Source organism: Sceloporus occidentalis, unplaced genomic scaffold (genome assembly GCF_023333645.1).
Source record: "Sceloporus occidentalis isolate IW3139 unplaced genomic scaffold, rSceOcc1.0.p SCAF_4, whole genome shotgun sequence".
Classification (NCBI taxonomy): domain Eukaryota; kingdom Metazoa; phylum Chordata; class Lepidosauria; order Squamata; family Phrynosomatidae; genus Sceloporus; species Sceloporus occidentalis.
Window position 1 is genome coordinate 22,214,512 of NW_028316984.1, and position 12,807 is coordinate 22,227,318.

At 39.0% G+C, this 12,807-nt stretch overlaps 1 protein-coding gene across 3 annotated transcripts in view; it reads left to right on the plus strand.

Moving 5' to 3' along the window:
* The window catches only part of ORC2 (origin recognition complex subunit 2), a 34,040-nt gene extending 23,192 nt beyond the window's left edge, over positions 1-10,848 (plus strand). For 2 of the 3 annotated variants that reach the window (XM_089519435.1, XM_089519434.1), the window contains exons 14-18: positions 1,419-1,565; positions 2,519-2,690; positions 4,841-4,902; positions 6,208-6,326; positions 9,724-10,848. In XM_089519435.1, the coding sequence (XP_089375561.1) occupies positions 1,419-1,565; positions 2,519-2,690; positions 4,841-4,902; positions 6,208-6,326; positions 9,724-9,807 (584 nt within the window). In that variant the 3' untranslated portion in view covers positions 9,808-10,848. The remainder of the gene's footprint in view (positions 1-1,418; positions 1,566-2,518; positions 2,691-4,840; positions 4,903-6,207; positions 6,327-9,723) is intronic. The other variant, XM_089519436.1, reaches the window with a different exon arrangement.
* The last annotated feature ends 1,959 nt before the right edge of the window (positions 10,849-12,807 follow it).

Here is a 12,807-nt window from a genome sequence, read left to right on the forward strand (position 1 = left end):
CATATAAGAATGACCTCAGGAACAAAAGCACATATTGGCCACATAAAAGAATGAAGCTATAAAGCTGTTTGGAGGTGAGCAATTACCCATGGCAACCAGATGTATCCAGTTAACCAATCAGAAGCTATGAAGTCCTGTACTTTAGAGCAGTAGTTTTCAAATTCTGGTCTTCCAAATGTTTTGAACTTCAGGATTCAGCTAGAAATCGTAACCAGTATGACCAGTGCTCAAGATTAGATTCTGAGGAATCAGGTGTCAAAATAGGAGTAAGGAACATCAACAGTTTCGGATTTGCAGATGATACCATACTTCAGGCAGAAAATAGCAGTGACTTGGAAAAGTTATTGAAGAAAGTCAAGGAAGAAAGTGCAAAGACAGGTTTACAGTTGAATGTGGAGAAGAAAAAAAAAATGACTCCCACAGATGATTTACACAACTTTAGACAATAAAGACATTGAAATAGTTAGCGATTTTCTATACCTTGTCTCCGTCATTAGCCAGAATGAAGAATGCAGCTAAGAAATCAGAAGATTTGGACTCAGAAGAGCAGCTGTGAAGGAATCAAACAAGATCCTGAAGTGTAAAGATATAACATTGAATTTTAAAGTTAGAATTGTCCATGCCATCAGATAACCCATTTCTGTATATGGTTGTGAAACCTGGACATTAAAGAAAGCTGATAGGAATTCATTTGAAATGTGTGCTGGAGAAAAATTCTTATGGATTACTTGGACTGCTAAAAAGACAAATAAATGGGTCCCAGAGCCAATCAAACTTGAACTCTCCCTAGCAACCAACATGAGTAAACTGAGACTATCATACTTTAGACATTTAATGAGAAGACATGATTAACTAGAAAAGGCAATAATGCTTGGTAAGGTAGAAAGCAGTAGGAAAAGAGGAAGACCACACTGCAGATGGATAGACTTAACCAAAGGAGCCACAGCCCTGGGAGTCTGTAAGACCTGACTTGGGTGACTTGGAAGTGTCTCATATATAGGGTTGCCATGAATTGAAGTCAACTTGACAGCAATTAACAGCAATGATGACCAATGCTCAGCAATTCTGGGACATGAAGTCCCAAACATCTGGAGAACCAGAGTTTTAGAACCATTGATTTAGAATATGCACAGTTTTCCATACAAAAGTACTTAAAAACTATCCCAATGCTAGGCTAAACCTTGAAGAATCCAAAACAGTGTATGTGCACAAAAGCATGAGATTTAAGCTGTTAAAAAAAAACACCTTTCAGAATGAAAAAAATGATTTTGTAACATTTATATCCTAGACAACAGTAAAACAACTGTTACTTTATTCTCCAGAGGGGAGCCACAGAGAGCTTGTCAGCATTTCCAAGAATTTTTCTTGACACTTTTTTTGGGGGGGTGGGTGGTCTGTTGGCACTTCTCTTTTCCCAGATCCTTCTTTGGAGCTATATCTGCTTATTCATAACCTGGACAGCCAAATGCTGAGAGGAGATAAAAGCCAACAAATCTTAGCACAGTTGTCATCTCTTCCCAATGTCTACTTCATCGCCTCTATTGATCATATTAATGCACCACTCAGTGAGTATTCGGATCTTTCAGAACTGTGTGTCCTTGTATAAAAGGTGTCTTAAAAGCTAACCTGTCTAGAATATCCTGTCTAAGTGTAATGCACAGTATGGCTGCATTCCAGTGCATTGCTTAACCCTGGTTTTGCATTGCATCTGAATTAGGTCAAATACTGATTTTATTACATAATTTTCTAAATGAGACCACAGTTGGAATCCTTGAACATGCAGTAAAATGCAAGAAATGGAAATTATTCACAAACCATGGCTGTCTTTGGGTGAACAAACTAGCATCTGAAACTAGTTTAAAGATGTTTTAAAAACACAGTTTGTGCTAAAACTGTTTTCCTGTTACATCTTGAATTCAAACAACAGGGAAACCACATTTAGGATCATAGTTACACCATCAAGTTGGAAATAGGTTTTATCTTTTTTTAAAAAAAAAACCTCTTGTACTTTAAGGCATGAGCAAATTTACAAAGCTCTTGTAGTCCAATTTAGGGTATAAATGATTCTAGGCCTGATCTAGTAAATTACAGAACACAATTTCTGGTTGGACGGAATATCGATTATTAAATAAACATATTAAAACACTAGAAATAGCTGTTCATTGCTCACTTTAACATAGTGTAGACAAGTTACTATTGTTGAATTTATATCATAGGTCCAGTTAAAAGAATAACACAGGTGTCATGTAAAGAAATTCTTTCAAAATGAATGGTGAAAAAATAAAGCTGTTCTTTAGTCAGTTTTGCACCATTCTTTTTGGATCACCCTTTTGTATGTATGAAGGTTTTTTGTTTTGTTTTTGTCTTTTTTTTTTGCTTTTACTACAGAAAACAATGATAAATTCAACTCTTTAAAATAGTATCTGATAAATCAGTTTGTGGAAAGTATTCTCCCTGCTTCCAAAATTTTAGTACTTTTTGTTCTTTCTTTACTTTTATTTGTCTTTTGTTGATATAGTGTGGGATCAGGCGAAACAAAGCATGTATAACTGGTTGTGGTATGAAACAACTACTTACAGCCCTTACATAGAAGAAACATCATTTGAGAACTCCCTGTTGATAAAACAGTCTGGGTCTTTGGTTTTGAGCTCTCTCACACATGTTTTGCATAGCCTCACTCCTAATGCAAGGTAAGAAATTGTCTGTGAAGAAGAGGAGCTTGAAATCTGTGACCATGATTTTAATGTTTAGATACTAGATAAAATTGCTTTACAGTGGAGCATTTATACTGTAAACAGAATGTTTTTCTGCATTTCATATGGGATGCCTGAATGTGCTGTTTCCCTAGTGCCTCAAAATTAATATGATTTAATATTTGCCATAACACATCTGTGACAGATTTTCTCTATAATATACATCAGCCTTCCCCAACATGGTGTCCTCCATACATTATGGACTACAGCTCCCAGCATTCCTGACCTTTGGACATACTGGTTGGGACTTATGGAAACAAAAACACCTGAAAATACCAGATTGTTTCAAAATGCTATGAATCATGTGTAATATACTTCTTTGCTGATTATATTGTCATTTCCTTTCTTTTCTCTGCAAGGAGTTGTTTAAACATATGCAATATTTTCCAGGATGTGTATGCCCACATGTTAGTTAATTTGCATGTGTGTATATGAACCTTCAAGTCACCTGTTGATTTATGGTGACCCCATGACTTTCAAGGAATCCTCAGGGATAGTCTTGCCAGTTTCTGCCTCCCAAATACAGCCTACAGCAACTGGTATTCATTGTCACTTTTCCATCCAAGTACTAACCAAAGCTGCCCTTGCTTAGCTTCCAAGATCAGATGATATCTGGTACCTTTAATGTTTTTAGGCCTAATTTAGCATAGCTATATGAAAATAATGGTTTCTACAGAGAAGTGGATTTTTTTTTAGAAAAGATGATACTGGATAAAGGACAGAGATTTCTTTGTGTCATGAATCAATTTCAAGCCCTCTATGAGAGAGTATCATAAAGTTTTACTTATCACTTTTAAAAAAAATTGACAAAGTTACTTTTGATTTGTAGTTGTTAATTTTTCTCTACATAGTCACCAACCAGATTTACACATTTTTCACAGCGTTTTTTGACCCTCCGAATACCGTTATTTTAAGGCAGATTGTGCCTTAAACCACTCTTCCACTTCATGAATGATATGATTTGTGTTGTCAAATTGGTGACCCCGCAACAGATTTTTCATTTCTGGGAACAAGAAAAAGTCACTTGGTGTGAGGTCGGGAGAGTAAGGTGGATGCTGTAAAATCTCAAAGACACATGCCCTTGCTTTATTAACTCGGACTTGAGATAAGTGAGCTGGTGCACTGTTGGGTAGGAGACGAATGCCTCTGGAGAGCATACCGTGACATTTCTTTTTCAGAACATCTTGCAGCTTGTCCAGAAGATTGCTGTAGTATGTGCCAGTGATGGTTTGTCCCTTTGCAATGTAATCTGTGAGCATGACTCCATGACATTCCCAAAAAATTGAGAGCATGAAATTCCCTGCTGATCTTTGCACCTTTGCCATTTTGGAGGGAGGGGAATCAACTTGCTTCCACTCCATGCCCATGATTTTGGTCTCTGGATCATACTGATGGATCCAAGATTCATCCTTGGTTACCAGATGACCAAAAAAATCCTGTTCATCCTGTACCAACAGCATCAACATCTGACTTGAAAGGTCATGCCGTGTTTAGTTTCTGGAAAGGGGTTAGCAAACGTGGAACCCAGTGTACAGACACTTTAGACGTGCAGTTCATTATGAATAATTTCCCACATACCACTATAACTGAGACCAATTTCAGTCATGATCATTTGGATGGCTGCTTGTTTGTCTTCCAGGATTAAACACTCAATTTTCTTCACTTTGGCTGCATTGTCCGTCAATGATGATCTTCCAGTCTTGGCTCATCTGTGAGAGACATGTGACCAGTTTGGAAATTCCTTTTCCACCTCAAAATAGTGTCATAAGATGGGCAATGATTTCCATATACCACCATAATCTCATCATGAATTTGCTGGTCACTATTTATCATGCTGCGAGCCTCAATCATCTCCATCTTACACTTTAGTCGCTTCTGGCACAAAAATAAACGAGCTGATTTTCTCAACATCATGCAATTAGGAATCAATTATGACAAAATTTCATTAATATTCCATAGCAATTTATGGATGATAATTATTACTTTACGATACTCCTTCATACTTTTTGAATTCACATTTTGTTGTTTCACGAAAATAAATAACTTTCTGGTCTTCTTTAAATACATTTGGTTCCCTTTCTCCTCAGGGGGATTTTCAGGCTTTTGGCAGAATGTCAGCTAGAGAATAAGGATAACCCTTCCTGGCCAGGTAGGTAAATTACCAATTATTATTGGTGGTGCAGTGGTTAAATGGCAGTACTGCTGCCACATGGTTGTGAGTTCGATCCCAAGCAGGGCTCCGAGGTCCACTCCACTCAGCCTTCCATCCTTTCATAGGTTGGAAAAATAAGTATCCAGCTTGTTGAGGGCAATTGGCTTACAGATTGTACACTGTTCAGAGAGTGCTAGTTCAGTGATAAACTGTATAGAAATTTACTTGCTATTGTTGTTATGAATTTTTGTTAATTCTTTCTGAATATGAAATTAGTGCACAACATTTTGTTTGCAAACAGTTTGTTCAGTGTCCGTTTGGGGGAATTAAGGATATACTTCACCATAACATTTAAAAACAGTGTGGGGCAAATATTGGAATTTAAAGGACTATATGCTTCCCGCAACAGACCTCATATCCCCTGAAAACAATTACCTCCTATTATTATTATTATTATTATTATGCCTTTCAGTTCTCTACTAGGAGACTTGAGAGAAAACTTCACTGTGTTGTGATTTTAGGCCCAGGAGAAGCCTTGCCCTCCCACAGAATGTAATTGGAAGGTCAATTTCTAAGTCATTTCCTATGGGGGGGCACACTTCTCCTGGACCTAAAATTAGCCGGGGTTGGGGCATAGCAAAACCCCTGGAATGGGTGGGGCATTTTTTTATTCTTTGTAATGGGTGCTAGTACAAGGCAAAATGGCCTTAAGATCCTTATGTGGTCCACAGGTAACATTTTCCTCATCTGTGTTTAAAACATGGGAGGAATCAATTGATATGGGGATGTGAGAAGCACTTGGATCTAGCAACACCTTTCTGAAACAAACTTGAAATAATCTTGAGGCCAGATAATATCTGCTGTTTGGACAGGATGTTCCAGCGGATGTTGGTGTAAGCATTGGATTCACAAATCTGTTCCTGCTGAATATACTCTTGCTCTGCACTGTGTTTGTTTTCTGTGCTAATGGACAGTGTAGCATAATCCGGTAGGCAGACTTGAATCTGTTGTTTTGTGATCTATTTGTGGCTAACTACTGCTGGGCAGAGAATTGCTGCGGGTAGAATAGAAAGCATGGTCAGAGAGCAAACCAAGGACTAGAGCTAAATAACATTCACACAGAATACGTAGCAGAAGGCACAGTCAGATAGTAAGGATCAAGAGCAAAGTAAGAGATGGAGGAGGACGTCTATTGCTAATAACTGCATTACTTACGCATTGATAATTCGAAAACACGCCACTGATTTGTACAAGAATAATGTTAGCGCTTTTAATATATGCTGTTTTTGCACTCCTAATTAGGGCTTTCCTTTCAAGAGTTGTACCAACACTGTCGGGAGGCCTTCCTGGTCAATAGTGACCTCACTCTTAGAGCTCAGCTCACAGAATTCAGGGATCATAAAATTATTCGGACCAAGAGGGTGAGTGAAGTGCTGTTTTATGTTAAATGTGTTAGTATAGCTGTTTGCTTAACTATGCAACTGTTTACTTAACTATGTCAGTACTTCTGGAAGATTGATTAGATGGTAAATGGCAGTGAACTACTGATATTAATAAGATATGTATTTTGATAGCAAAAATATATACTGTAGAATATATGCTCTAAATATGAAATTACTGTTTTTAAGTTGTATTGGTTTTGTATGCTTTTTTAACTGATATTACATAGAATCATAGTTGAAAGGGGTCACATGCCATCAGTTCTAAGCCCCCTCCCCCCCCAGCTAAAACATCAACAGATTTTTATATCCCTGGGGGGTCCTGGAACCAAACAAACACCAGTGAATATCAAGGGACCACTGTACTTCAGCACCAGTGGTTTTGATGTCACCATCAACACTTCTAAAGGAAGTTTCCTAGATGGAGATAGCCCTACCAAATGCAAAGACGGGTTCTAACAAGATGAAGAAGAAAAGAGGTAAGGAGCACCACAGTGTTGATACCCCCCCCAAAAAAAAACACCCTGGTTGTCCTTTCAGATTAATACTACATCCCCTCCAGCACTATGACTAGTATCCGTTTTGGCTCAGATTCCAACAAGACAGGCTTTTATGCCTCCAGGGATTACTTGGCATTGGTTGAGCCAATCCTGGAAAGAGTTAAAAAAGTACTACATCTCATTCATTTATTTATTTAGAGTATTTATACATTAAGGTATAAATAGGTATAAGCCAGGGTATAAACCCTCCGTCACAAACACTCTCAGAGCAGCTTACAAATTTTTAATTTAACAATTCAATATTCTTTTCAACGATGTAATTTGTTCCTTCATTCTTCAAAGAAGTCCTTGATACTTCACACCAAGGACATTTTCAGGACCAGTCTTATACCTTTTATGTGATATGAATATATATATAGTAAATAGTCTCACCTGAAGTGTGTTAGAGCTAGGCATCTGTTGAAGGAATCCGTTGCCCCTGTCTTCTCTTTCCAGGGTTTTTTCTTGTAGTCCTGTAGATTGTCCTTACTGGCACCTGTGTAACTGCTCTCCAGTGCACAGTGGTCTACTTTGCTGCCCTTGTGAGATCACACCCTTTATTTTCATAGCATCAGGAAGGGTGGGGAAAGGTGACCTGAGAGACCGGGGAAATCAATGATCTGCCAGGGGCTAAAGGCCAAGAACAGGGTTGCTGTTTGGCTGCTCGGCCCCCAGATCATCACACTCAGCTATCATAAAAGATTCAGTTTGTCAGGGTCTTACCTGATCTCCATACATGAGAAAGCTTTCATCCTGCAGACGGAAGCTGAAAAGTGCACTGCTTTATCTTCTGAAAGTTCAAAGTGCTGTGTGACAGGACTTTCTTTCAAGCCTGAGGTTGCTTGTACCTTCCAACCTCAGAAGGCCCCCTGTCGCTGACACTTGCCCTGCTTTTAACCTATTAACACTGTTTTAAGTGTTTAAGGGCTGGGGTCCCATGCGTCTCCATAAACTGGTTTAATGTTTTAGGTAGTGTGCTTGCTTTTGTTTATAGCTTATAGAAATCACTTCGAACACAGACCTCCACTGTAAAAATAAGCAGTAACATTCATTGAATAACCGTAAGATATAAAGTATTTTATGTGGGTAACATCAAGCTCAGTGTGGTTACATAACAATTAATGGGCAGGCTTATAAATACCCTGTACCCTCCTGTCTCACTCTCAGTAGGAATGCCAACCAGACTAACTAAATCACAGTCCCCAATGGACTAACTCAACACTGACTTGACTTAACTGCCCCAGCTGATTCTCCTGTCTTAAATGAAAACCCTTAGGTGGGTTACAGACCGCCGAAATGCGGTGGTCTGCTGCCGCCTGCGGTTGCTGCGTCCGGGAACCGCAGCAGCCCAACGGCGCGGTTCCCAGACGCAGCAAAGAAGGAGCGCGAAAATTGCGCTCCTTCTTGTAGCCCGGAAGAGACGGTGCTAGTCACGCACTCACGGCGTCACTTCCGCCGCGCGACGTGCGGACGCAGAGCGTCCATTACGTCAAAATGGCAGCGGCCGTGTGGAACAGCCGCCGCCGTTTGTTACGGATTCAGTCTGTGCTAGAGTTAGGGGCGTCTGGAAGAGGCTGCTTTTAGAGCTCCAACTTGTTAATTTCTATAAGGTTTTATCAGCTTGTTTTAAACTTGAACAGCTGAGAGGTCATTACAGTGGGACACAAAGGGGGTTGACAGACTGGCCTCATGACACATGCCCCAACTCCACCCCCAGGCTGGTGTGATGCCATGCACTGTTCCATATGGTGCACAGCATCATGGCGCACCTCTGGCGCTTGTCTAAATGACACAACACCAAAGGAGCGTGGAAGAGCTGCGTGCTGGCGGCTATGGTGCCCTTTCTGGGATGCAAAAAGGACCTGCTTTTTGTGGCTCCTTTTTGCACCCCAGAAAGGAGAGATCAGGGCCACGGCGTGCAGTTGCTGCAGCCGCAATCTAACGCAGATAGAAGTGACTGCAGGCCCAAATTCTCTGTTCATAAATCGTACCTTATGAAGTGGAAGAAACTTCTTGCACTTTTACAAGCTAAACCTATTCCTGTTGCTAGCATGCTGGTTAAAGTTGTTCTAGAACTTCTGGCCCATTTCTGCACAAAGAACTGGAGTCTCATCTCAAGTTTTACCTTGCTATTGTAGCTCACTCCAAACTGCCATCTGGGTTCTCTTGGTCTACTCATCTCTTGGTGAAATCTTTTTCAAAAAGTTTAAAAATTTGCATCCAGAATGTTGGCCAAATAGTGTTTATATGGAATCTCTTGTTGGTCTTTTCTGAGCTCGTGGGCTGACCCCTTGCAGTCTGAGGTTGCTGATAATCAAGACTGGCTTTGATTCAAGGAGTTGTTAGAAATGTGTTCCCTGCTTTTTTGCTGGATTCAGCCTTTTCTGGAATTTCACAGGATAAGATTTCTGCATACTGTAACAGTAGTGTTGGTTGATATGCCAATGCCAGTTGCCCTATTTCTAGTTAGGTCAACCTGGGAATCACTCTTATGTGTAAGTTACAGAGGCTATGAAGAACAGGTTGCTTAGTTCTAAGTACATTTCTTGTGTGGTCATGTGTGATCACACACAATCCACCTTCCTTTCCTATGCAGGTGTCACTGTTTTCTTGCCTTTTCTGGTATTCTAAGCACTTTAGAGTATTGGGAACTGAACTAAAGCTATGCTCTGACATCCATCATACAGAGTATGTAGGGTTCTTACCAGAATGCTTAGTTCAGCTCTAGAAGTTTCTGGTTGGCTTTGTGTAGTGCAGAACTACAGTTAGACTGGAATTCTGTTGAATAACATTTTTATTCTTACACCTCTGAACAATCAATACTGTGTTCTTCTTTTCAGGGTGCTGATGGCGTTGAATATTTATTAATTCCTGTAGATATGGGAACATTGACTGACTTTCTGCAGAAAGATAATGAAGTTTGAAAGCTTTCAAAAGTCCGTTGGCAATTGCTCTTAACAGCTGCTGGAATACTTCCTGAAGGATTGCTAATTTTGAGATCTCAGGATTCTTCATTACTTGTCATAATGGAGTACAAAGTTATGTAAGCAAAACCAACTTTTAGAACTGTCTAGATCTGCTCAGGTTTCCTTGTTTGTATGATGCCTTCTTCCTGTTTGTTCCACCACAGATGAAGAAAACATCACCCATTATTAGTAATGTGCCTTCTGCTGACAATCCTCTGGAAATCAGAACTTGCCGGGAGTAACATGTACTTGAAAATATATTTGGTTAACTACCAGCACCTTGATGTTTTTTACTTACGGAAATGGACGAATGTCTTCCAGTACATCATATATACAGATTATATTATTTTCTAATATGTGCTGTGTGAAGTGGAAAGATTGGGGGAGAGAACTGTCTGAACTTTATCAACCCAAATATGAATGCCAGAGATCCAGGATACTGTAGATAAATTTGTTAATTGGGAGAGGGCTTAATTGGGATCAGGGAGACTTTGCCCCCAAATATAAGCCATTTTAAAATTTAAATGTAAAGCGGAAAATGTCTCCGTCAGTAAACCACAAACCTACTAATTTTGTAACATCAGATTTATTATGAATGGAGAAGTAATGTTGTAATACTTTTTTTAAACAATCTCCTGAATAAAATATGTAGTTTTGTGGGGCTTTTTGTGTATCATATCATATTAATAACCAATAAAGTTTGACACTTCTAGGGAAGACTTGTAGGGAGGGGGACAAGCATGAGAGCATTAATTGACGCAAAATTGCATGATGGTTTTGGGCACAGGTGACTTACCTAGTTCCTAGTCTAGCTCAAGCCCGTAGAATTTTATATAGCAGTTATGTCCCAATAAGTTCTTTGGGACTTGTGTGTGAGAGTGTATAGGATTAAAGCCTAAATTAGATCTGCCTGGTTCTAGTATTTAAGTGCCATAGCTTGCCAGATCATCCTGATAGAATTCATGATTAGCCCCAGTCTCTGAGGCTTCTTGTGCAGGTCTTGAGATATGTATGTCTTGACAGTATATAATTATGTATACTATATTAATTAAGTATACATTATTGTGTATGACATAAAGTCTTACACGTTCAAATGTCATTTTCTTAGTGGTTTTTTCCTTGCACTGTCTAAAATTCCAAAGTGAAGTTTAGAAATATTCCTTTGCATTTAAACAACACAGACAAAATTAATATCAATTAAGGCTTAAATACCTCCATTTGGAAATGGTACACAAGCCAGGACAAAGTTTATAGCAACTGCTGCATGTAATTCTCTGTTGCAAAGGTCACATGAAGAGGATGCTTCCTCTCCCCTTACCTTAGCATGGGACAAATAATGTATCTTGTGTGTTCTTTGTATCTGGTTTCTAGCAATTAGGAACATCCTTCCATGGAGAAATATATCCACCTAAATGACTCCTGAAGATTGTCCATCCCACCTCTGTTGAAAGACCTCCAAAAACAGAAACACCAGCACCGTCGAAGACAATTGATTTCACTAAGATATAGGTCTTGGGCTGATAGTTTAAAATTTTTGGCTTCTTTTGGGTGTGTTTCAAATTTAAATTCCTTCTGGTGTGATGGGATATTTCAACTCTGCTCTACCAGTGTAAAAACGAAGCATGTGCACTATAAATATGTGGCAACCTGAAAATGTAGGACACATCCTACAAATGTAGGACTTCCTATAAATCCACACCCTCTCATGGAAATGGTTTCACATATTTTAAGAGATATACTTTTGACAATCCAGCAAGTTTACTCTCCCCTACTTCACAAACTGGAACATCAGGAGATAAACTCTATAAACACATGAAAAGACATTCCACCTGAGCAGTCAATCATCGCTATTTATTGCTTTTGGCCAATGACCGTTGCAAAAACCAAAACAATACACATAAAATTTCCATAAAACCAATATACAATAAATTTTACCAAATAGCAAAAATTCAACATATGTGGTTGAATATAACATGTATATCACGGACATATTAAAATTGACATCTAAACCCTTTTAACTAAAATTATCTCCATTACAAGGAACAGCTATCTCTGCTAAGTATTTCTTTCTAATCTTTTTGGCAGCAAGAGCAAATAGGGCTACACGCCAAGTCACATATTTTTTTGTGTCCATTAGGAGATAAAGTACCTTTTCTTGGGAGGTCAAAAATAACCTATTTCCAATTAAAGATAAAATAAAGCACTCCATAGGATCTTTATATAATGGACACCAAATTAAATAATGTTCCAGATCCTCTGAATGAGGGCAGCCAGCTATACATCTTCATTCATTTTTCAGAACTTTCTTAAGCCTCCCATCTCTTTCAGCTGAATCGAACACATTAAGTCTGAATTCTGTGAAAGCTCAACACAACTGAACAAAAATTAGATTGTCAAAATAATCTGGGTGATCACAAAATTGCCTGAGGCTATAATATAAGGGGGCACACAAGGAAGCGCAGACAGCATGTAAACCTACAAGTGTAGTAACTTGAGTTGTTTATTTTTTTCCCTTCCTTGCAGGATAGTCTAGCTCTTTCAGTTCATCAATAAAAAGCCCATATTTGATCATTAATTGAGCTACCCCATGGATCCAATTATTAACAGGTAGTCCATTATTGAGTTCCAGGAGACTTTTTTTGGCAATTCAGAAAGTCTTGGATCTTAAACCAGTAACACAGAATCGTTTTGTCTATTTGGCTTTCTAATCTTGGTACAGAAGTTTTGAGGCGGATCATAGAAGCTGTGGTATCCTTAGGAAGTCCTAGTAAGGCCCTTAGGAAATAATTCTGAGATACCTCTAAACCTGAAACCTTAGGTATGTCCCAGATCTCTGCCCCATAAAGGATCTGTGCCAGTACACCTGGCACCAGTACAGCACATTTGCCCTCTAGTGCTTATTATGGTGGGATACAGACAGGCAAAAAGGGGTGTGTTCGTGACGTCATGAAGGTAGAG